The following is a 27,078-nucleotide window of genomic DNA, read 5'->3' as shown; positions in this document are numbered from 1 at the left end:
CAGACATTAGCAAAAACATCCTGTTTAATTCTCAGAGAAGGGTCAGAGAAAAAATGGAAAATGGTTGTGTGTAAACTTAAGTGTTGTTTTTAAAAAAAGAAAAAAATTAATTCAAAATATTAAGTACTATAAGTGTAAATAACACTAAAACCCAAATAAAACATATTTATGCATCCTGTTTAAGGGTCAAAGAAAGGATGGAAAATGGTCATGGAAATGTAATTATGAGTATTTGGTGCCATTATATCCTTAAGACCACATAGAATAACATTTAAATTGATGTGGCTGTTTATATAAAATATGGGTGAACCAGTTTTATAAATGCTTCTTGTGTGAAATTATAATGGCAAACATTCTCTCTACAGAATAAAGTGTTTAATCTGACTGCATACTGTATGAATTTTGACTTCAGTGGGTGTATACTGATTCCACTGTACCTGAGGACAATTTGGGGCAGTGACTGACGTCTGGAGGGTTCCAGACGTGAGAAACACTGGCCTTTAACCAGGACTGTGCTCATCTGCTCAAAGCGTACCCTCTTCCCTGTGGGACTGGTGGGGAATGAGGTGAGGAGAATGAGGAAAGGCAGATGAGAAAATAGGGGAAAAAAAGAGAAAGGATAGAAAAGCAACCAGTTCAGTTATAGAAGAAAACAGAGATGGAAAGTTGTATTTAAGAAGTTGACAGGATCATATTAATTGCAGAAGAAAAGCAGTAGAAAGGAGGTTAACAAAGTGGACAGGCTCTATATCATACTGGTTTTGTAAACTATGAGCCCAAGAACAGATGCTGAAAAAGAGATGCGCACATGCAGTCAAAACAAACATAAATACATTAGCGTGATTCACTGCTGTGTCTCCTCACAGTGGAGGCCTTCAGCCATATCAGGAAGATAAAACATCCAAAGCCATTAAGATAAACAGTGCTTGGCCAGAAGTTTAGAGAGCAGTCAGAGATTTAAAAAGAATAAGCACAGAAGAAAGATACAATATAAATTCTTGATTTCATTTTTTATTAAGTACATGTACTGTCGTCAATAATGCATTAGCCTTTTAGCTCAGTCACAGTATAAAAGTATGTCATTATATCAGAGACTGCTGGAAAATCCAGCCCCAGTGTTTCAGAACATGGTAGCTAGTTTTTCACTGGTCTAATATGTGACCCTGGACCACAAAAACAGTCTTAAGTCGCTGGGGTATATTTTTAGCAATAGCCAAAAAAAAAACATTGTATGGGTCAAAATTATCGATTTTTCTTTTGTGCCAAAAATCATTAGGATATTAATTAAAGATCATGTTCCATGAAGATTTTTAGTAAATTTCCTAATGTAAATATATCAAAACTTACTTTTTGATTAGTAATATGCATTGCTAAGAATTCATCCGAACAACCTCAAAAGGCAATTTTCTCAGTATTTTGATTTTTTTGCACCCTCAGATTCCACATTTTCAAATAGTTGTATCTAGGCCAAATATTGTCTGATCCTAATAAACCATACATCAATGGAAAGCTTATTTATTCAGCTTTCAGATTATGTATACATCTAAATTGACACTTAAGACTGGTGTTGTGGTCCATGGTCACATATAGTAATTAATCATAATATACCATCCTGCATCAGTCATAACAGATTCAGGTGGTCAGACTGGTTTTTGCAACACAGTGGCTGGCTGACCAGACATAAACACAGCTACAAGCTCAAGAAGGATTTTCCAGGAGGCCAAAAAACCAAAAAGATGAATTATTAAAGACAGCATTTGAACTAAATAAAGAATAAACTTCAGAATAAGTTGTGTATCTATTTCACAAACATCTTTCCCCCATGGAACTCAAATGGGTCAACCGTGGCCAAAAATCTTTTACTCCTGATCTCCTCTTCAAACGACAAAAGCACAGAAATATATAGTGAGTCTATCACCCTGGCATCAAAACAAGGCTTGATTTTGAACCAAATTAAATAAACAAGGCTGTGAACACTATGCAATCAGTTTTGCTACTGCGTCACCTAGCATTATGCTAATGTAAATCTTTGGGATTATATTTGCACTTGCATGGGTGTATCTATTTGTTTGCTAATGAGACAAGATAAATGGCTTTTCAGATAACTATTTATATCCCTGAAAGCAAATTAGCCTGTGAACATAGCAGACCCTGAAATGACCCAACACAATACAGCATTACACAAAACACAACGATGCAAAACAGTACATATACAAAACAAAAGAACATAAGTACACTTAATAAGCTATTTTCAATGTTAAAATACCTTTCTACTGCCAAGACACTGAACTTTGAGTAAGCCAGTAGAACATAAATGCGATGCCTTTGCAGTGCTATCAAAACATTGTCTCAAATAATGTGAGTTTAGGGTTTCAAAGTGCACGTGTTTGAAAACTACAAAAATGCAAATTTGTGAAAACTATGACATCATGCACATGTGTATTACGTGTTCAGCCTATAGGTATGTGCACAGGCACATAGTGTTTTTTTTGTTTGTTTGTTTGTTTTTGGGGTTTTTTTACAAATTGACATTGCCATCTACTGGCCTGGCATACATAATACAGCATTTTTTGTGGATCCATGTGAACGGAGACTGTTTTGACAACTTTGTTGTCTGTACACAAAATGTTTCAAAATGCAAAGGAAAGACTTTTCCATTTTTAGTGCATCTTTGTCATAAAAACATAGCCATAGTTCAGTGTCATGAGTAAAATTACACACTTCACCTTAGATACTGTGCACACTACTGTTCAAAAGTTTGGGGTTGTAATATTATTTAATGTTTTTGAAATGTCTCTCATGCTCACCATGGCTGCAATTATTTGATCAAAAATACACTAAAATCAGTAATATTGTGCAATATTATTACAATGTAAAATAACAGTTTTCTATTTTAATATATCATATGCTGATTTGCTGTCCAAGAAGCTGTTGAAAACATCTGTGCTGCTTATTAATATTTTTGTGTAAACTGATACATTTTCACAATTCTTTGTAACATTTACTGTACATGTCTTTGCTGTCACTTTTGACTAATTCTATGCATCCTTGCTGAATAAAATAATTAATTTCTTTAAAACAATACAAAATGTTCTGACCCCAAGCACGGTAGTCCAAAATGTGTGTTTGTGGATGTGTAATCTTACCTCTTGATGGTCTGGGAGATGGAGGGTTTGCGCAGGACTGAGGGTCTGCGGCAGGCATTGGGATCGGCAGGTGGGCATCTGAGCTGGATGTTTTCAGTGGGTACGCTGGCACTCCGGAGGTACAAGCTGTTACGTACGACGGGCTGTAGGACAGGTGAATAGTGAAATATTTAAATTATTATTTTTTTTATTTCATGGAAACACAAGTGTTTCAAAGTGATGCAAGATATCTTGAGCAAAAATGTATCAACAAATATCCACCTGGAGAAAGTTATTATGTTCCTCCACAGGGTTTGGGGCAATGGGGATGTCCAGTCTGAGCCAGGGTGGTTTCTTTCTCTGCAGGCTGCTGTTCCTGCTCTCATCCTCAGCTTCGGCCATGTCTGCCGTCCCTCGCCTTGCCAGCCAGCTGTAAGATCAGACAGGGTCAAATAAACAGCTCAAACACACATAAACACGCAGATCTGGGTGAACAGTGCACACACACACAACAGCGCTGCCTTACATAAGACACACGCCATGATAATCCGCATTTCCATCTGGTTGTTGGGACATGATGGTGCACTGCAGAAACTGCAACGTGCTGTCCTCCATCCACACTGCACACAAGTCACATCAGTGTAAAACTACAGCTGCTTTTGTGCTCTTGGCACTCACAACGTTAATGCTCAGCTGGGATATATTTTCTTTGCACATTCTGATATTAAAATCACCTTTAGAAATAGTCAGATGTGAAAATATCCACACATATGATTCATTCAGTAATTCATGGTGGCTCCACACAGAATGCTTTAGTTCAGTTAAAAATATGAATTGGGACAAAAGTGCACTGCCCCTACTCCTCCAGCAGAGGATGCAAATTCTCCTATTATATCACTGTTTAATCTTTTAAATTGGTTTGTAGTAGGCTATCGGAACTCCCCTTTCTCATTTATTATGAAAAGGTTTTTTTACCCTTCAAAGCAGGGCAATATTTGTATTTGTACTTGTGTCTCCTCAAAGATGTGGGATGGGGGTGGTCAGGTCTGCTAACACAAACGTTCAATTTCAGATTGGGGTCAGAGTAACTAACATTTTAGGACTACTCTATCAAAACACTTAACTCTGGTGGGTCAAATTTATTTTAAAATAAAAATAATAAAACTGCAAATTGAAAAAAATGATTCTCTACAAATGACTGAAGTAGAGAATTTGTTCTCCGTAGGCTCACCAGAGCTACAGACTTTTCATAAAAGCATTTGAAAACTGTTACTGCTCAGTTGTAGGTGAAAATATAACTTTTCAATGCGACAGATGGTCACGGGACAAAACAAAGCCTCTTTCGATTCAGTTTTTAATGTTTTTTTGCAAATGTCTGTGGCTGAATAAAATACCATTACTGAACCCATTGACTTTATTTAAAATGACTTCCTCCAAAGATCCTGAAACATCTGCCAAAAGTGCTATCTGACACCTCTTGACAAGCCACTCTCAGTGACTACAGACCATTTGGATCATGAAGCATGGCAGAAACACAGCGAATGAATAACACTTTTTGCTTAAGAAAACAAGGGTATTTACTTTTACAGAAAGTTAAACATAATCCTTCAAATAACACCCTGTGGTGAAAAAAATAAAATAAAAATCCCACCAAATCCTACTGCAGACCACATTTTTATCCAAACAAACACATTAAAATGTGGTTGTAGAAATTTCAGGTTTGGCCAAAAGGTTAGCACTGACCCTTATAAACGACATATAAGCTTTCCTTTATATTTATAAATGCACTGTATTTCTCTAGACTTTATTGTGTATTTGAAGCACAGATTAGAGCAAAGCATGTGACAATTGGCAAATTATTATCTTAGGTAATAGATACAAGCCCTATAGTGTATTTTCTCTTATGACAAGAAATGGTAGCCGTTTTCTCTCAAATCATGCTACACATCTGATAAAACCACAGCGACTGACTGAAAACCACCACAAAAACAGGACATCCGAGGAACCAAGATTTCCCAGAAATCCACTTGAATGCACTAACCTAATTGCTAGTACCATATAAAGACTTTCAGCTCAAAGCTGTTTGCAACTACAATAAAAACACTCTGGCTACTAGCATGAATCTGACCCGATACACGTCTCCCAGCAAACACACAATATTAATCATACAAAATATTAATAACCATCAGAAAAAAAATTATATAAAATATGAATTACTATGGTTATACTTACAGTAAAGGGGATATTTTCCTTCCCTTAATGACTCCTACGCACAGATGTGACTGTTGATACTCTGGCTATGTTCATTTCTTATTCATTACATGGAAAAAAGAGAGGTGTTTATCCTGGTTGTCCAAGAATATAAAACAACTGCTGTTTTTAAAGCAAAATTGCATTCTCCTGTCTGTAATTCACTCATTAGTCACAGCTTGGTCAAATTATTCAATGCAGGGTTCCCACACACTGATTAACTTTAAATTCAAGGACCTTTCAATGACTTTCAAGGACTTAATGTGGGGACACATTTCAAGGTTACATTGTGTTATCTTGTAAGGTACATTGTTACAGTTTTCATGTGTCAAACACAACTATGCAAAAAACTTTCTTTTTTGCATTTATTTTTGGCCATATGACAGAGATCTGATATTCTATTTGATGTATTTCTGATTTGCATAAAACTGAAGAATATTCGGTACATCCTATACTGTATTCTAAAATGATCTGATGTTAACTTTTGAATGGATTTTACTGAAAAGAGCTTAGGCTCATGTAACCAGAAGTTTTAAGATATATGAATATGCTTTTAAGTTTTTCTTGCCTCATGGGTTTACATTATCTTAACAAGGAAAGCAATTCAACATTAATTTCCGGGTGTGTCTGTGAAATATAAAAGTACCATTCTAGTAGTTTTGTGCGCACATGAACGCTATGAGTGCCCATATTTTAGTTTTCCAAAAAGAGGACAGTGGGTGCAGGCAGGGCGGGGGGCTGGGGTGTGGTTGGTTAATGGTTAAAGTAGTGCCCAAAGTAGTGCAATGATCATATCCCAAATATCAAAACTGAAAATATGTCCTTTCCATACCTAAAATACATATTTTACAGTCACTGTTCTTTATATTGATCATAAACACAGCTAAAAAGCTTCCTACCAGTGGCCCTCCTTCACAAAACTTAACATCTAGCACAGTTTTATCATAGGCAGAATGCAAAATGTTTCAATACAAGCATTTTAGTCAAATGTAATTAAGCAAAATTTCAAACCTTTAACCCATGGGTGAAAATCAACCCATTAACAGTTTAAAAGTAGCCATAGGAAGAAAAAAAACACAAGCTCAACACGAGCTGCAGGAGTCAGATTTGACTGATCGCGGGTTGAGGAGAGAGACATTTCAAAAGAGATTTAAATATTCTGCATATTGATAGCGGCTCCCTGATGTGCGAAAATTATGCAATATTAGAATGTTTGCAGGGAGCGGGAGGGATTGGACACAAAAATCACAAGAGCGGGCAATAATGGTCAGAAAGAGGACAAAAAGAGGACATGTCCGGGAAAAAGAGGAAATATGGTCACTCTAACATCATGGCAACGTACAACACAAAGTATCTCACGCGCGAAACACTTAACATAACGCGTAAATGCACGTAACTAACGCAAATCAGGCAGGCTTGTTTGCAAAGGCCACAAATTGTTGGCGAAATAACACATTAGAGGACCAGAGGGAATAATATGAATTTTATTCCAGAAAACTTCTTGCACACAATAAATTCAAGCACTTTCAAGAAATTCAATTGAATTTCAATTTAAATTTGTTTGCAGATTCACAAACTTTCAAGGATTTCAAGGACCCGTGGGAACCCTGGTAGTGACTTAGGAACCGCTTTAGGTAAACCTTATCACATCAAAAGCATTACTTTTTTCTCATGTACAGAGGAAGTGATGTAAGGAGACCACATGAGTTGGCTGTTGTGTTTGTAAAGTTTGTTATTACAACAAAATACTGCATGTACCAATTCTTCCAGAGAACTGTGGTGTATAGAAACATTTATAAGATCAAAAGCACACAACAGCACCCTCAAAATTCTTTAATTATCTGAGACTCAAATTCACTAAACAGTTCAGCATGCGGTGGTTCAGCATGAAACCTTGCATCTTACTCACATGCCACGCGCAATCCACCTTAACCAGCCACAAATGATAGGTTTTGTATTGAATTTACAATTTTCAGACACCATTAACAAAAATAAAACAAACCATGAAATCATTTGAAAAAAAAAACTGTGAGTAGAAATAAGAAACATTGTGCACCAGAACCCAAATGAGAAAGCCTTTGCTGTGTAAAGTTATATCCAGTTTTCCAGTAGTTGCCATGATTACATAATGCGGTAAACCTTAAAATAACCATAAAAAATTTGAACTTTAAAGCTCAAGTTTTAACAGAAGAATTCAAGTGCTTTTTATAAATTAAAAGCTTCACATTTCTGCTTTTAAATCTCCCAAACAATTGTCCTGAATTACTTCCATTGTAAGTGACTCATTTTTTTTTTTTTTTGCTCGTTATGAATCCAGAATATTTTCTGATGTATTTAAAAGCTGCAATTAAAATTTTCCCCCTTCGCAATCTGTAGTCCTCCTACACACCTCAGTGCTGTAGAGGACATGGGTGATGTTTTGACTTTGGCCAGATGTTGCAGCGGGACACTGAGTTGGTTTTTGTGGACAGGACTGGAAGGCAGATGTCCATGTGTTGTCGGCCAGTGATGAATGACCTCATTTGGAGAGCACTTCCTTCCTGAGCAGGGATGCTTCTTCTCTGTTTTCACATACACACTTCTATCAAAGATGTGCTCTAGAGTCAACAAACCTTTCCTTGTGTCCAAATTTGTGGATGCTATCTCTAATTTTCACATATGCTTTGATTCAACCAAATCTTTGAATAATTACCGTAAGTCTATGAATTTAGATGGTCAAAATGGTTACAGTAACTCAATAGCTGACTGACTCATGGGACACACACACGTTTCTCTGCAAAAGATCCCTAAAAAACGTTGGTCTTGTTCGAAACACTGGCTCAACTGAGTCAAATTCATTCCATGAGCAACAATAGACACAATAGTTCCTCTCAGAAAAGAGGGACGACAAAGACATACAGAAGCCACAGGAATCTGATCTGGGTTTTTCATCCTTTTGACGTCAATAGGAACCTTCACAAAATAGACACATTCATTCAACTCTAATAACTGAAAGCCTGCTGTGATGTTTACTCTAGTTGGTGCTCCAGATTAATACTTTAAACAGAGAAAGACTAAAAAAATGAAGTCGTGTCTAATGATAAAAATTAGAGGTAAAGAAACATCCATGTACTTGTTCTCACTGAATGATGGCTCTTTAGCTTTAATGGCCCATTTGTCATCAGTAAACTGCTGATGCTGAAGAACTTGCCTGTACCTTTAGGAACCAAGTGAACGGGCATGAATCCGACTTATCCGGGCATGCTGCCTGGCAGAGTGCTCCCTGCACATTCTGGGAAATACCGCACATACCACTAGACTGCTAGAGCCGTTCTGCACTATTTCATTGCATTTAATTTGCTTGGCCAATGAGGTTAAGACTGGATAGAGTCCACTATAATGACTCAGCTGACCTCTGCAAGATGGGTCAGACTGCTTTCAGAGTTAACCTGTTCAGCTAGTCACCAGAGTATGTTGTTGACATCATATGTTGAGCCTAAGGTCTCCAGCATGGTCAATATGCTTTAATAAAAGACCACGGCTGTAAGGCTACGTTTGCCGGTTAACATCATCTTTAAAGGTCAATGAAAAATAGGAGTGCCCTTGATAAAGAAAAGGACTAAAATCTTTATATATAAAACTCTGCCAAATTCTTATAATTGTTATAGTTGTATTCATGTTGGTTTCATATGAAGAATATAATGCAAATATTAATAACCAATTAAGCCTACAATAAAGCATTTTAACTACAATATTCTTAAAATATTATAGCCCCCCCCCCCTGAAAAACATCAGAGAATTATTTCAGGACAAAATATATTGAAATTAATATAGAATTTAATTTAATATAAGAATGAATAAAAAGATGCTCATCATATAGATAATATGTATTTAAGTTAGTGTATGTATGAATTGCATTTTAATATACACTGTTAAAAAATTGGGGTCAATAAGTTTTTTTTCTGATAAAACACTTTTATTCAGCAATAATCCCTTAAACTGATCAAAAGTGACACTACATATATTTATAATGTTACAAAAGATTTCTATTTCAAATAAATGATGTTCTTTTGAACTTTCTAATCATCAAAGAATCATTAAAGGGGTGATGAACAGAGAAATCAAATTTCCCTTGATATTTTGACATATAACAGGTCAATGTACTGTTTCTGGTGAAAACACAGGGTAAAATTAGAAAAGAGCTCCATATTTTTTTTTTTTTTTTGCTTTACTTTGCTATGGATTCATTTTTAAACAAGACAGTATGATCCAGGCTTTTCAGAGACTGAAAGTAAACGATGATGCAGTGCTGACTGACTAGAGTGGATCCAACAGTAATATCGCAACACAGAAGTGTGAGTAAATGTGCTTTTACCACTATTGCATTGTCTGTTCCAGACCGTTTGATATATGCTGAATATTTATTGGTTTTCAACCCAAATGACCAATGTTTGTTTGTAGAGTACATCAAAGCAGCATCCATCTGTTACTTTTTTAAGTGAAACTGTTAGCCAGTCATAGCAGTGGGCATTTACTTGCGAACCGTTCTGCAGAGAGGCTCAAAAACAGGACAGAAAATAGCCTATTACTTCTAAATTATGAGTTTTTTTTTAAAGGGGTCATTTGATGCGATTTCAATTTTTCCTTTCTCTTTGGAGTGTTACAAGCTCTTGGTGCATAAAGAAGATATGTTAAGTTGCAAAGACTAAAGTCTCAAATTCAAAGAGATATTTTTTATCAAAGTTATGACTCTGCCACACCCCCCTAAAATGGCTCATTCAAACAAGCCCCCACATGTCCACGTCACTGTGTGGAAATATTTGCGTAATGCCGCCCAAATGTTTACGCAAAGAAAGAAGGCCTGGTTTCAGTAACCGCAGTTAGTGTTGAAGCAGCCATGTCAGGCAGATGCTGTGTGTATCTAAGCGAAAGCAAAAGCACTTTATTTGGCCTTCCGAAAGCAGATGCATTTAGGAATCGTTTTGTGAACCTAGGAGAAGAAGTAAATCTGGCACTTCTGAATCAGCTACTGTAAGGATGTTTTCTTATTAGTTTAAGTATTTGCTATTGCTATTGAAGCTCACGATTATGGAAAGGGGCGGTACATTTCTCACGAGTGCTTGCGGTGTTCGGCCAATCACAATACATTGGGTCAGTTGGCCAATCAGAGCAGACTGCACTTGTCAGAAGGAGGGACTTTGTAGAAAACGTTGCGTTTGAGAGAGGAGGGGCATAGAGGACCTACAATAATGTACAGTATATTAAAAATAATGTGTTTTTTGAACGTTAAAGCATGTCAACATATTCTGTTACTCCAAATACACAAAATAATGATCTTTAAAATAGCATTATATGACCCCTTTAATGTAAAATCAAACAAACAATAAGTGAAATTCAGAGAACAATATATATAAAAAAAGCACTTCATGACCCCTTTAAAACATTATCACAATTTCCACAGACATCATGGATGTTTTCAATATTGCTAATAATAAATGTTTTTATTACAATAAAAAAATCAGCATATTTAAATGATTTCTGAAGGATTCAGATCAATTTTAAAAATATGAAACTAAAAAATGGCTATTTTAAGTAACGTTCCTCAATATTACTGTTGTACTGTATTTTTGATCAAATAAAATCAGAGTTCTTTTAAAAGCATCTCAAAAAAAATCTTACTGAGCCTTTTAATGTATTCATAAATGAACACACCCAAACAAAAAAACTGCGTCATTTCATCGACCCTTATGTTGGTGGACCAGTTAAGGCCCCGATATACTTCAAACGAAATCGAAGAATGAACTGATATGACATCATTTCGAAAAAATCAGGCCTAAACAAAGTTCGTTTTGAGTTTGTTTCAGAAGTTCGAAACAGCTGACGAAAATGAACTTTCTGGTGGAGTTCGTTTTGGCTCCTAAACACCTTTGAGTTTCCATTGGTCTGTGGCGGTTACTCAATCAGTGGGTGTGTTCTAAACTCCACCTTCTTTTAACGTGCGATATTTTTCCCCCAGTTCGTATCTCATTCAACGGAGGTCAGGCAAGAGAACAACATCTCCTATCACTAGCAACATAAATACAATGTGTCGAATAGCTAAACTGGCACAGTTACATCTGCATCTGTACGATCACTCACGGACATACTTTAAAGATTCAGAGAAAGCATTTAATTCCTAGAAAGAAATTGCAACGAAGCTTGGTGTCGACCACCCAGAGTTATGCAAAAAGTGACGAAGAGAAACATCAAATGCAAGTTTTCCAAAGCGATGAAAAGAATGAAAGAAAAGAGTAAAGATATAAGGTAGCAAGTACCAAATACATGTGTTTCAAATAAATGTTACACCATACTGCTGCTGCTGCTGTTGTTGTTGTTGTTCTTTCAATAAGCAAATTCAAAAGGTATACAATAAATGAAATGCCAAAAGAACATACAATAATAAACCTTTGTTTAATCAAATCATGACACCACATAAAATTTAAAAAGGTGTAATAATTTATCCAATTTAATAAAACAAATGAACACTGATAAAAAAAAAAAATAAAGTAACAAACAGGTTTCAGTTACTGAGATGACTCCAATATTTTTTCCACATCATGCTAAAGTTTTCAGACTATGAGACATTCACACTTCCCATAAAGGACTGATTATGGAAATAGATGGGTTCTTTTGTATTGCAAACATGATACTTGACTGAACTGCTGCTAATAATTATTCTTTTGTCTATAATATTCTGATCATTGGTGCTCGTCTCATACCTAGATTGCCTACAGTTCATAATTTCATCGTTGTTATATTTAGGGGATACGCGCGAGTTATGTTTACATTAATCTACAACCCGCCTCCAGCAGCGCGGGGGTGTTCAAAAACAGTATACCGTCGCTCAGCCTTTTCGAACTTCTTTTTGCCCCCAAACGAAGAATGAAAACGAATTTCATTTGAAGTATACCGTGGCCTTTAGATTACTTCTAAAGTTTAATCTAGCCAAAACCAGTGAGAAATTCATTGAAACTAATCTAATCAGAGCCAATTGGGCTCCTATGTTTTTCTATGCTAATGACTGAACACACATACAGCTCTTTAAAGACTCTGTAAATTAACAAAATGGTCCATTAAAACTCAATGGCTGTGCTTCAGCTTGATGCGGTTTTGAAACATCAGAATAAGTGTCCCTGGATTTCAATGTGCTGACAGAGTGGCACTAGTGCTGACCCCAGAGTGCATGCTGGGAGAAGCAGAGGTGTTGAATGGTCCTGCTAGGAGACATCAGATCCATCTTCCAACCTGACAACAAACATCTTTTTGTCTCAGTTGCATCAGTCGCCAGCCAAGAGGACTTTTAGCAGCGCATGCCTAAACAACATGTGATCTCCATTTAAATACTTTCCAGGGTGATGGCCGCCTGGAGCATTTCCCACTAGAGGGGACTCGCTGTGTGGGCTGTCTGTATTGATTTGAGCTGTTAAAAATCCTCGCTGGCTTTTAATGGAAATGTCAAATCTGTGCTAATAAAGAGGCTCTGTGTCATTAATTTAGAGGGAAAAAATGGCTCCACACTTCCATAACTTCTGGAAAATCCCTATAATTATGCTTTAGCTCCCAAGTGAATCAGTCTTTGCAACTGCCAACGAAGTTGTCTGAGAATAATATAGGTCTCGACTCTAAAAACAGACAAACCTTTACCAGAGTGGCTGGTCTGGAATATTGTTTTATACTTAATATGCTGTGACAGCACAATAATGGTTGAAAAAGGAGGGGACTTTCGAGCCATATTTATAGAACCAACAGAACTCTTTGTTAATCTGAGGGTTAAGTTTTTCTCCAAGGGCACAGTAGACACAACTGTAACAGACTATGAATTAAAACAGGCCAAAACTCACTGCCATAAATGAGTAAACTTGGCTCTCACATGAATGGCACACAACAAAAACCTGATGCTGATGTAGTTTGCGTGGAACTGCCAGGAAACAGCAGTCAAAAACCTGTAAGAGAGAATGTGCAGGCATAAACCAGTCCCTGATTTACATATACTGTAAGCAATGTGGATCTAAGTGTCTTCCAGTAAGAAGAACACAAACTAACTAGAATTGTAGGACTGTCATACTTGTAGCGTGTGGACTAATCAGACACACAATTATTTGTTATAGTCAACAAATAATCCCTAACACCCCTCACCCAACCAACAAGCCAATTATGAGGGTCTATAGAACCTTCCCCTGAAATGCAACTAACACCTCAAAAAGGCAGAACAGGCCTCTGGTTCCATGGCAACCAAAGACAAATCATCTGATAACACTGGTTTTATTGCTCAAAGGAATGCAGGCAAAGCAACTCTCACTAATTTTACTCAAAGGAAAGACACATAATGCCCATAGAAATGGTATTTTCTCTAAGTAATTCATAGACAAACCTTTCTTTGAAAGAAAACATATATCCTCAGGTCATTGTGTATATTATTACTGTTCTTGTCTATTGTATTTTATATTGTATACTGTTTTATGCATGCGTTATGATAGATCACTAGTTAATATAACCTCACCTATACCATGTTTGGTATCTATGAGTTCGTATTTTCATGATCTAAATGAGAGTGTATATTATATGTTGATACCTATGCAACACCTTAGTATTATAAGAATCTTAAACATTCTTCTCTTGAACACCCAATCGAGTTTCATATGCAAAACACCATGCTAGAGACAAAAGATTGTTAAATTTCCCTCCAAAGGTACCATTCCTCATTGGCTCACTCAAATCCTGAGAGGTGTGACCTGCTTTAACATCTTTTTGGAGTTCATCACTCTTAAAACATGGAGAAAAGTGATCGCGACTCCTACACCACCGCACCTCCAAACCATCAAGACTTTCATCCGAGACTGCATCCAGATGCTCGTTCAAGGCCAAGGCAATGTAAGTATCATACATTTAACTAAATGAAACAGAGGTTTAGGATAAGCTGTAGGCCCCGTTATAAAATGGCACTGATGGTTTCACTCAGGTGGTTAACTGACCCATTTTCCATAACTCTGGTTTCTCTAACGGTTCCAGTCATCCACTTCCAACCTCCCCATGAATGAGTGATTTGCATGTTTGTTTGTTTGTCTAGATTAGTTATGTGTTAGTGTTTAGTTAATAAAACTTTTGTGTACAAATTACATGAGTTTCTGGTTCTGTCACAGCTTGTGAATAGTGTCCCTTTTACGGTCTGATCTATACAGTTAGAACTTGCAGTTGAGGTTAATAAATGTAATTAATTATAATTAATTGTAATTCTTTATATACATTTCCCTTTTGAGCTAATTTGCTACATACTTATGGGTCAAAGGACAAGAGTGTCCATAAAAAGAAAGAAGAAAATCTACTTTGAAAACGTGTGCCAAGCCTTATTTGTATTCATGCTGGTTTCAAGTGGTTTTGAAAATGTTCTATTTTAATAGAAGTTTTTCATGCAATGACTCTTAAAATGTCATGTGATGTAACCATCACGTCAGAAAATAACATGTTTTCCTTACAAATAGCTTGAATATAAAATTGAAAGTATCATGAATTATTACTTTATAAATATCATAAAGGTTTGGGGTGGTGCAACACATGACATTTTACAAACTGAATTTACCATGATTTTGATTTGCGTACAAAAGTTTTTAAAATATTAATAACCAGTGAATACTGCCAAACTGCTTAAGGTTTTATTTTCAAGTATAAACATTTTAAATCTGAAATTAAAAACATGCTCATCATAGAAGAGGTCGGGATACCCCACCCAAAAATGAATATTCTGTCATCACTCACCATGTTGATCCAAACCTGTAGGACTTAATTTCTTCTGTGGAACATAAATTGAGATATTTTGAGGGATGTTGGTCATTTTGGTGCCCATAAACCACTATTATATGGGCAGTCATGCCCTAATGGTTAGAGAGTCAGACCTGTAACCCACAGGTTCAAGTCTTGATACTGGCAGGGATTGTAGGTGGGGGGAGTGAATGTACTCACACCTTCAAGACTGAGGTGAGGTCTGTTATTGAGGCTTTAAATCTCATCTGAAAATGTAAATTCTGTCATCGTTTATTCACCCTCATGTTATAAACTTGTATGATTTTTTACTCCTGTGAAACACATGAGGAAATATTTAGCATCTATTGAAAATGGATGGAAACCAGGGGCTGTCAAACTCCAAAAAGAGCAAAAAAGCATCATAATAGCCCTTAGTCATACTCTTAAGTCTATTATAGCTTTGTTCGATTCAGTTCATTCAAGTTGTTATTCATTGTAAACCTCAGTCTAATGTTAACTCCTCCTGCAAGACTGAGGTGAGTCCCTTCAGCAAGGCACCGAACCCCCAACTGCTCCCCAGGTGCCACAGCAAAAATGGCTGCCCACTGCTCCGGGTGTGTGTTCATGGTATGTGTGTGTGTGTTCACTACTCACTGCTACACGTCATGTCACTTGTCACACAAAAATACAATGTCAAAGGGAACCGAAACTGTTGGAATATCAACATTCTTCAAAATATCTTCTTTTGTATTCAGCAGAAAAAAGAAAGTCATATGGGTAAGTAAATGATGTCAGATTTTGTATTTTTGGGTGAACCATCCCTTCATTGAGAAGGCGAACTGGTCCCCAACTGAGCCTGGTTTCTCCCAAGGTTTTTTCTCTTTTTCTGTCACAGATGGTGACAGTTTTGGTTCCTTGCAACTGTCGCATTTGGCTTGCTTAGTTATGGGCGCTTCATTTCTGGCAATATTGTTGAATTGACTGAACAGACACGACTGGAAAAGAGCTGAGCTGAATGATGACATCACTGAATCATCAATGAACTGACTTTAACTGAAAAACTGACTTGTTTGTTATTGTTAACTCTTGCATTATTGACTAACTATTTTCCTGTTTGACACTGTACAGCTGATTTGACACAATCTGCATTGTATAAAGTGCTATATAAAGAAAGGTCACATGACATGGTATGTTTGAAATGCATTTTTAATATACATTTTTAGACGTCTTTGACCTATAGAAATGCCATGTGCAATAGTCTTCTCTTTGTACATTTCTTAAAAATAACCTGTCTGGGCTCCATTAACTGACTCCTGTCTGCCAAGAGCTTGACTTTGGGATATAATTCAAAGAATGCCATCTGTGTGCACATTTCAGTTCCAGTGAGTCCAACACACTGAATTAATAGACAACTAAGCGGTTGCTTTCCTTTATACTGCACAATCCCTGCTTCCATTAACAAGTAACAACATGTAACACAAACAGGCTAAGCCTTGCTTCAGCATTACACTGCAGAACATGAACTGTGCTCATATAAAAACATCTAACCATACAGTGAAAACCGTTTCTTTTTAAAGTAAAGCACAAGAATGATAATGAGAATCTGTAGCACTTCAGATGGGCAAATGGTGTTGTATTAGGGGCTATTTGAGAACTGCGGGTGGTTTGTCGCCTTTGTCTAACAAGGGGCTGCTTTCACAATAGTGCTCATTATGAGGCATCTTCATGCTGTGAATTTGACATGAACACTTCCTCTGTAGGATCACACTGTATGAAAATAAAAAGTTAACTGTACGCAGATTGTGTGTGGGTTTGAAAAGAAAATAGACAATAAAATGAAAATTTTAAGATCAAATAAAGACGTACAAGGTCTCAAATCACATGAAAACCAAACCTTTCACCCCAAAAGAAAGACGTGATTATTTCTGTAAGAATAAGAACAAATTCTTCCCTATATGAACAGGAAAGTCAAGACGCAGCAGGCTGTCAAAAGCTTTAAATGACACTGGACTCCATTTATTAGACCACAACTTATTAAAGTTTGGTGTATTCATGCATAAGTGAGCTAAAAAAACCTGTTTGATGATTATGTGTGTTATTGCAGTTGCATGTTCTTGGATATTTACTGCTAGTTAACTGTAGATTAATAGGATTTTTCTATGAATATATCTGTTAAGCTTCTTACTACAAAGAATTCTTATTATTGGCAGTAACACCAAAAGGATGCTTTCAAAAAAGGTCTTATATTAATTCCACAATATTTATGGAGGGAAAAACTAGATCAATTCCAAAAGACATATTTCCAGTTCAACCACTCAGGTAAAACGCAAAAGCTCATGGAAAAAGACACTGTGAATGTGAATCCATCCTTCAAGATTTTCCTTTTTGATGCATCAACTTGATTAAAGAGTCTGCAGGAGGAGTTCAAATTAGACTGAGATTTACAATGAATAACAACTTAAATGAACTTAATTGCATAAAGCTATAATGGGACTATTATGACGCTTTTTTGCCCTTTTTGGAGTTTGACAGCCTCTGGTTCCCATCCACTTTCAATGTACTGTATGGAAAAAGCAGCTCAGACAACCTGCTAAATATTTCCTCATGTGTTTCGCAAGAGAAAAAAATAATACACGTTGGAACAACATGAAGGTGAATAAACAATGACAGTATTTAAATTTTTTGGGTGAGATTTAAAGCCTCAATAACAAATAAACAGCCATCCTTTTGAAAGAACTTCTGATTATCTTTACCATTCACACTTGCGACAAAGTCTTGATGCCCAAAAAGTGTATGGGAGGGAGGGGGGTGTAAAGAAAAAACTTTGGCGTGAGTTTATTATTATTATTATTTTTTTAAGTAGCATTTTCATCCTCAATTATGGGCATTAAGTTGAATGATCAGACATAATCAGGTCATTGGCAAGAACCTAAAAGCCTGAGCAGATGAACTTGTCCTACCATGTGATGTCCAAACGCCCAGACACAACCCATGTCTTTGCTGCTCACGACAATTACACAAAGGCTACTGGGATCATAACCCCCACCCCCCCACCCCCCGGACTCCCCAATATAGGATGAGGCCTAGAGATGCACTAATGTGGCATCCTTTCAAAAGTGACTATAACATGACAACAGACAGAGATTGGACGGGTTCTGTGGTTTTCTGCTAGAACCAGCAGGATTGAAAGAGACACAGAGGAGCAGAGAAAAAGCTGGTTATGCACACATGGGGTTTACTCGCCACAGTCTGCTCTTTCTTCCAAAATCAGCAGCCAGGAAACAGAGAAAGAAAGAGAGAATGAAAGAATAAAGGTAAAAATTTCACGAATCAAGGTAATTTGATATTCCACAAGAGCTGTATCATCAGTTTTCATTTAATTTGCCTTTATTTTAGTTACGTTTTGTCAGAATGGCATTCTCTCTTGGCAATGCTATTTTGATGAACATCCAACAAATCCCCGATCTCTTTTTTCATCTCTTAATTTCTAGACACAATACCCTGGTGCTCTATTAACCTCACAGAAAAGAACGGACCATATCCGAACATGGCTGACTGACTTTTACAAAATCAAACCAGTGATACTCTAAGCCAAGGTCTCATCTCTCATCTCTTATTCTGAGAAAGTAATAATCTAAATTTAGTAATAAATAGAATTTCGAAATAATCTAATTTACTGAATGGATTGCTCAAAAGGAATTTGGAAGTGAATGCACTCCCTGTGATCTGACAGCTCTTTTGTCTCATTTTTTGTATAACAGTTTAGGATAGGTCTGAACTAGTCTATACTTCCTGAAAGCAATGCTGCAAGAAAACTTGCAGTATACTTGCATGTATACAGTATGTTGCACACATGAAAAAGTATTTGAACACTTCATGCACACTTAAAAATGTATAAATGCAAATGCATTAAATAAAATATCAAATTATTTTAATTGGGGCATTAATTTAATTTTAATCTGTCTTAAAAAATAAATTAATTGCTAATTATGAATCTACCTTTAATCTTAATATCTTTAATTGAAACTATACTTTTGTTGGTTTTCGATTCTTTGATGAACAAAAAAGTTCAAAAGAACACCATTTATTTGAAATAGAAATATCTTATAACATTATATTACTGTCACTATTACTGTCACTTTCAATCATAATAATGCATCCTTGCTGAATAAAAGTATTAATTTCTTTCAAAAACAATCTTACTGACCCCAAATCTCTGAAAGATAGTGTATATGACGCCATTCTGTCAATGCTGTCAAGAAGTGGACAGGTAATTCAGTTCAATCAGATGCAAAACTGGTGTGTACCTTGATTACCAAATACCTTGGGATGAATTTGGAATCTTAAAATATTAAAAAGCATAAGCTATAATATGATCTTGTGTAAGGAAGAGGTTTAACATGAGCTCGAGGGAAATGTGTGACAGTCTACTGAAACAAAGATATATATCAAGTCTGCTGTGATTTCATCATACAACACCTGTTCCAAGAAACACTCAATTGCTGTGTTTACTGATGTTGAAATGCTGTTACCAAATTGAGAGATGCTAGGATAAGATAAAGTGTGTGGATCCAAATCACCCAAGCTTATGATAAATACACAAATGGGATCATACTACTTGCATACTACTACAGCCTCAACTCGGGTCAGAACAGTGGAGTTTACATCACACAGTAACATCCCCAGATGCTTTAGCAGCCAAAAGTGACATGTATAAACTGTTAACATGCATGGGAAAGCAACCTGGCTTTTTTTTTTTTTTTTTTTGCAGAACAAGAACTCTAAAATGGCCAAGCTCAATATAGTAAATGGCCATATTTATTCAAATCTATGATGTATTAAATGAGATTCAGTGAGCATTGTAGTCACCAGATGGCTGAATGTTGGCTCCTCACTTTCACAAAAATCTGCACGCAGCATGCTGTCTCTGTGTTTCCACTATTGAATAATTATTGTTTTTTAGGCATTTTAATTGTCAGATACAGTGAATGTAAATGCAAGCAACTTCACTGAGGTCCACTGGAAAGGACACTGTACCTCTTCTTTTCACCAGGAAACTTAGCACCTGTCCTAATGGCACGGCGCAGTAAGCCCACTGAGGAAAGTGTTCCTGTATTCCCTGGGCTACACTTTCACCTTCACAACCACTTTAATAGCATCCATTTTTTTCAATGTTATTTCTAGAAGTATGCTTTTGATTTGCAGACTCCAAAATAAATGAAAGAATGATCAGTTTCAGGGAAGTCAGACGTTTCAATTGACTTTTGCATGTGCACCTTGCACATTCCTGCAGCTGTAACCACTAAAATTTGTTTAACAGACAGTTTCTGTTCCATGTTAACTCATAGTTTATGGTGAGGAATTCAATGGCTAAAAATAACTGAAAAAAAAAAAAAACAGGATTGCTGTCATACCATAAAAATAAATATGAAACATAAAACAATTCATGAAACAGCAAAAATGTAAAAATATCAAACCATTGATTTGTCATCTTACTTAATTATCATTATAAGTTTTTAAAACGTGTGATAGTTTGCCCCAGCCAGACCTTTATGGGCAATATTCTTGTTTTGGGATCATGACAGATGGCAAATCCAGTTTAAAACATAAAACATGTAAAAATATAAAACATATATTGTTCATATTGGTTGACATTAAGTTCTCCTGTAGTCTGTTCTTCTAGAACGTGGAGAAAAGCCCCTAACTGAGGAGAATCCATGTCCATTAAAGTGACTAAAGCAGTGATGCTCGTTTTACACTTAATCCACCAACTGCAGATTATCATGCAGCCAGATTACAAATGCATGCAATCGCTTTGCAAAACCATTTTACACAAGCACATATTTCATGGGCTGTGTCCAAAAACCTCGTGAGCTGCCTACCTACTTTTTGGCCATCACAGGCACATTTTTGGGTCAGCAGCACACGTTCGTGATGTTATGTCTAGGTAGGTCGGCAGCTCACTGGTTTTTAAGACACAGACAGAATTTCAGAAAATGTATGTGGCATTTCCAAAAGCTGCATAACGCCACATGCTCAATATGATGTTCCCTATGAAAACAAATAATTTAGGTTGCATTCAGCTGCACGTGAGCTGACACACATACTCTCAAACAACAAAGATGCTACATCTGTTGCCATGGGTACAACTTTAAAACTTTAAACGTAAAGAGAATCACTGAAATAAAGCCATACCTTCTGATGGACTTTCAGATCTTAGCAGCTGGGTTTGTTCATTAAACGGCGTTTAGTGTGATGCACCTTCTTCGCAGAGGAAATATAATGTCAATGCATAACTAAACAGTACGGAAGCAATGTGTTTTTACATAGTCAAATCCTAAATCCAAAGTTTGTGACAACGCTGCAGATAAAAATCATGCTTCTCGCCCCGTTAATTCCCACACTGATGCCCAGCACAGGGTGGCGAGTTGCAGAGTCTGTAGTTCAGTTTCAAGCCGTAAATACGCCCACACGCGCTGAAAGAGACAGAGTGGGCGGAGACTTCAAAGACGTGCAGATGTCACTAACCAATCAGAGCCAGTCATGGGCGTAAAACAAAAGACTAGTGATGTCTTCAAGTTTAACCGCAAAAGGATGCAGCAGCCGCTTTTGTGCGTCATTTATGGCAAGAAACACCAAGTGCTAGGCTCCATTAGAACAAACATACATTGTCTTGAGGTAAAATTACGATACATCCCTATATTTTAGAACATATTTTCCTCATTATGTGCTCGTAATAAAATCTGGGTCTTCATTCGAACCTCTAATATAATTTAGCCACAATATAATCTTATCTATAACAAAGTGTACTGTTTATGGATTTTTAATGGAGCTATTCAGTCATGATGTCAATTTGTGGGTCATAATAATTTCCTTGATCATTTCCAATGGGTTTTTAGAATAGCGGTTTGGTTTAAGAGTAAAATAAGGTCTTTGGTTAACATTACTTAATGAAGCTTTGTTCTACACCATAAATTATAAATAATTATATATTTATTAGAAGCCACTATTTAAAAAAAAAAAAAAAAAAAAAAAAAAAAACTTAAGATCCTAGCAAGTTGCAAGCTGATTTCATCAAGCACTGAAACTTACTTCTTAAACTGACTTTTTTAAACTGTCAGGTACTTAGCAATTGATTTTGTTTTGATCTGGAACTGAAACTTACTTCTTTATATAAGTTTACATTTGAGGTGTGACTAAAATTTATGCACATAAATGTGAAATATCATCAAGTAACTTGTAAACCGCCAGCTAATTCTCTTTTTGATTTAAGGACCACAAGCTGAACAGCTGATGCGCTTACTCCATATATTCATGAACATAATATATATTTTTGACAGTGTTCAGCTTGCACTGAAGAGATGTGGTACCACAGATACCACGGAAATAATCTATTAGAAATTACATTGATGCTTGATACATTAGCCAACATTTTGGATACATAGAAGCATTAAGCTGTGGAAGGCATCAGCCATAAAGAAAGAATTATCTTATTATATATATGACTTTCACACTCTTCTGATATCTGTGGGTCACATTTTCCTGATTGCCTTAACGTGTGGAAATATTAAGGTAGAAATCACAGCACTTGCAGTCACGCATGAGGGAAAGTCAAGTCAGTGTTATTTTGCAGCCATGGACTAAATGATACTGTAATGAGATATAAAATGTGATCTCTCATCTGTGGATCCAGCTAAGCTGTTTAATCAAAATTTCAATGATTGCTTTTCAGAACAGAGACCAAGCTCAGTGTATTCTCTATTGAATTTGGATACTGTAGCAACCATAATAGGATTGTGCCATAGTGGATAATGAGGATAATAGTGGAAATCTAGAAAACAAAATACCAGCTATCCAGCAGGAATTCACACACATTCAGAAGATTCAGAGTAATGTCTGATAGTGTTATAGGAAAGACGAGTAGTTTGAGAATATCAGACCGAGCCACTCTTTGTTTGGCTAGAAAACGTTAACATATGTTTCTTGGACGTAACATCTGGATGGATATGATTTTTTTTTTTTTTCAGGCAGTGGTGCATGTCTTTAATTCAGACAGGTATACCGTTCCTCCTGGTACAGAAAACCTCAATGAGACATTTGATGAGAGGAAACAAAAGTAAACAGAGGACCATAGGATTGTCCCTAAAGAACCAGACAACTCTGATCCCTGTGTTGATTGGATCTGCATGTGGATGCATCCTCTTCCCCTTCCTGAAAATGAACAGCTTTCCTTCTGCAGGACGGACAAACTTCCGACTGGGATTTTCCAGTGCTTATTTGCTTGGGCCCAAACTGCACATGTATTTTTCATTTCTGTTTATTCGTTATCTTACACACTCTTTCCTTACTGAATTCTCAAAAATAATAGGAACTCTGGAACAATTAAAAAAATGCTTGTTTAGTTTATCTTATTTGCATATGTGCATACATATAGCAAATACACACTTCTACAGTCCTCTGTTCTGTTTTTGAGTGCTGCAGTTGCTCCTTGCCACTCAAGCTCACACTTTTGTCATGAGGTGTGAAGAGCTTTGATTCCACACATTGATTTGACTGCTTAAGCAACAAAATCAGCCCACAACTGAAAGCAGAACAAATCAGATATGCTGCACCACATAAGGGCACATTTGCTACACAGAGGAAGCAGAGAAAAGGCACAGATATCTGAGGATCCCCCTTGCAATGAATCAACCCCTGCATGGGGGAGCTATCAGAGATTTAGTGCTCTGTGTTGATGGAGGAATGCAGGTAGAAAGACGAGAGTGCATACATGTCATTAACTCTATCAGCATATGGAAGGCATTATGTCCTGACCTGAGATTTAACCCTGTCTGAACCCTGTGTGCATTCTTGCTTTATGGTTCACACTGATACGTGGTGTTATGTGCTAATATCTAAAAAAAAATACAAAAAATAAAATAAAATTCAGTACCCCACTGTTGAATCTTTTGAGCCACAGCCAATGAAATCATATTTTGTCTGAACATAATAAAAACACTGTCAAAATAATAGCAGTAAACATATATTCTATTAAGTTATCCTTGAGGTCTGTCTGTAAAAAAAAACAAAAAAAAAAAAAAAAACAATGTGACAAATAAAGTGCAGTCTCTGTTTCACACACAAATGACTCCTACGACACAGTTCTTTTTGTTGAATCAAAAACATACAGCACAACCAACATAGCCCTAAATGAAGTGCACGACCTGTGTAGACCAGTTTCTGAAATGGGCCAGTTCTTTTAATGAATAATAATAATATTATGATTATTGTTTTTTATGGAAGCTTGTTTCTGACACAAAATTAAAAAAAAACTAAATAAAAAAAAATTACAGAACGTTTTATTTACTCACAATTGTGAGTTTATATCATAATTTTGAAAATTTTTCTCAGAATTGCAAGTCTTTATCTCTGTAAGCTGAAAAAGTCTGAATTTTGAGGTATAAACTTATTGTGAGATAAAAAGTCATAATTACCCTTTTACATTTTTTCCCCCATGGCTGAAACAAGTTTCTATAGAATCAGTCTGAAACACTGTTCTGTAAAATATGTAACAGTATTAGCAGCAAAAAAAAGTTCTATCTTTATATTTCTAATGAAAGACGATATAAACAAACCGGACATTACAAATGAAACATTCCCGAGTCATTTATAGCCTTCTTTAGTAATGGTACACAGATCCCCCCACCCCTCCCTGACAAATGATAGAAGACATCTGCAAGTTTTGTTTAATGGAATGTATGTAAATATCCAACTCAAGTGCTCTTTTTGTGCTTATAAAATATCCTGTTGTATTTTGGAGTGAGAAACTGCTGCAAACAATTCAGTGCTTGAGTGTTGAAAATGTTCGAATGAATTGAACTGAACAAATAGATCAAAAGAGAGATTTGCAAACCGTCTTCGCTAGTCCCGATCCCGAATAGAGAAAACATGACATTATCAGGGAACATTTCAGTTGCATTCAAATCGAAATCAAAGTTAAAGTGAGATTATGTGAATCTGACTTAAACAGAATTTAGTCAGAGGCACATTAAAAAAGCTTTAATTTGACTCATGTCATATTAGATATAACATGCAAAGTATGTGGTATAAAAAACTGTTGTGAAAATTTAGTGCTATGCTAAGCATCATGGACTCAAATGGAAATTAAAACAACATTGGAAAACACAGAAACATTGGAGATATGGACGTATGAAGATATCTAACGTCTTCCGAAAGTGTCTATCCTCAGAGTAAATTTGAAGCTTGTGTTCAAAACTGACTCATCAGTTACACATGCTTCAGTTCTTTATGTGACACTTTAAAATCTTATACAAAAGCCATTGAGTCTGTTCATCAGTCATCTGTCACAAAATATTAGGGATTTGAGGTTAAATGTTGTTTTTGTGGTTTCTGTGTCTGCACTAACCAATACTGGCAAGCTCTATTGCACCAGTTCTCCAGGCTAAACCAGAAAGAGAATGGAAACGATTACAGGTCAGATGGGTAGATGCCTCCATAGCTCCCCACAAACTCTGTTTATTAGCAGCAAATGAAGACAGCCGGGGACCTAAACACTATTGTCAAACTCGTAGTAGTTCAGGAGTGCCAAGATGATGTTTCATAAACCTTCTACTCTCTAGTTCATTAACTTGGGACCATAAACTGTTCAGAGATGCTTTTGGAAAGTGATGTTGTACAGAAGACTACAGAGGGATAAAAACAGATGAGAATCTTATGTTGATGCTATAAAAAGCCAATAATTATTTTGGAAGCTAAAGTTAGTATTTCACCAAGTAAAGTTAGTTATTCACCAAAATTTACCTGATTATTGATTAAATTAAATGCAACTAACTAATTCTAACCCTTGATTGGGGAAAAACTCTTAAATCACTGGGAGTTTCCAGAATGGTTTGGTGTTGTTTTACCTGGTGGTCCATCATAGTCATGCTGTTCACCAGCAAAAACAAAACAAAACAAAAAAAACTACAAACTATGGGATCACCAGCACACTACAAATGCTTCAAGTTTTCAAAATCCGCCCTCTGGCAATTTAAAGGTGCTCAGAGATAAAGTTGGTGTAAGCTGAGTAGAGGAAGTGTTTATCAGGATTTAATGCTTGGATATTGACCCTGTGAACTAGGATGTCCAGGTGAGGGGAATCCCAGGAGTTAATCACAGCTGATGGCAGATTCCTTTCAAACACTGTATTGTATATTATAAAGATGCATGGACAGGGCTTTTGCATTGCAAATTCACATAGACTGTGCATTGTGAATTGTGTGCAATGTATAAAACTGAACAGTCACTACAAAAGCCTTAGGTACACAAGGCATGTGACCCATGTCTCTGATTGACTGGATCTCAAATCTCATATTCCCTTTCATAAAATGTTCTTTATAATGTAATACTTTGTAATATTAGTTAAGTGTAAGGTGGTATTGTTAAATCATCATTAGATATATTATTAAAGCAGGAAAATGTATAAATGTATTATGTATATTTCGGCATGCAAAAAAAATGCTAATAAACACCGTGATTTTGTTTGGACCATACAAAAATAAAATAGATCTTTATGGCTTCATCCTTTTGATATTCAAAGCTCGTACCTGCCAGGGAATTCTTTTGAGCAATATCTGCTTTATGCTCTTGCTCCTTTCATCTTCATCATCAGATCAATCATGACAGCATGAGCCTGTGAGCAAGATCCCAGCTCGTCTATTTCCTCAGGAATTATGGATCCTTTGGATGGACTGAGTAATCCTGCATACACCATGTGGTTGTTATAATTATCCCTTCAATGACTGCCATTTAAGAAAAAATAGATAACAGAAATACATAGGCCTATCCATCCTTAAAAGTTGTTTTTTTTTTTCTATATATATATATATATATATATATATATATATATATATATATATATATATATATATAAAACACTCTAATAAGTATGCTATATATAGTATTATTG

The 27,078-nt window shown here is 36.2% G+C and overlaps 1 protein-coding gene across 2 annotated transcripts in view; it reads right to left on the bottom strand.

Moving 5' to 3' along the window:
- Positions 1-21,591, bottom strand: part of LOC109099555 (inactive rhomboid protein 1-like) — a 36,036-nt gene extending 14,445 nt beyond the window's left edge. The window contains exons 1-4 of one of the 2 annotated variants that reach the window (XM_042767479.1): positions 21,327-21,591; positions 3,408-3,555; positions 3,147-3,289; positions 438-551 (exon numbers count right to left, since the gene is read on the bottom strand). In XM_042767479.1, coding sequence (XP_042623413.1) covers positions 438-551; positions 3,147-3,289; positions 3,408-3,527 — 377 coding nt within the window. In that variant the 5' untranslated portion in view covers positions 3,528-3,555; positions 21,327-21,591. The remainder of the gene's footprint in view (positions 1-437; positions 552-3,146; positions 3,290-3,407; positions 3,556-21,326) is intronic. The other variant, XM_042767480.1, reaches the window with a different exon arrangement.
- Between the last annotated feature and the right edge of the window lie 5,487 nt (positions 21,592-27,078).

The sequence above is a fragment of the Cyprinus carpio genome, chromosome A12 (genome assembly GCF_018340385.1).
Source record: "Cyprinus carpio isolate SPL01 chromosome A12, ASM1834038v1, whole genome shotgun sequence".
NCBI lineage: Eukaryota > Metazoa > Chordata > Actinopteri > Cypriniformes > Cyprinidae > Cyprinus > Cyprinus carpio.
The sequence above is the reverse complement of the archived record's forward strand: the minus strand, read 5'-3'. Positions and strand labels throughout refer to the sequence as shown.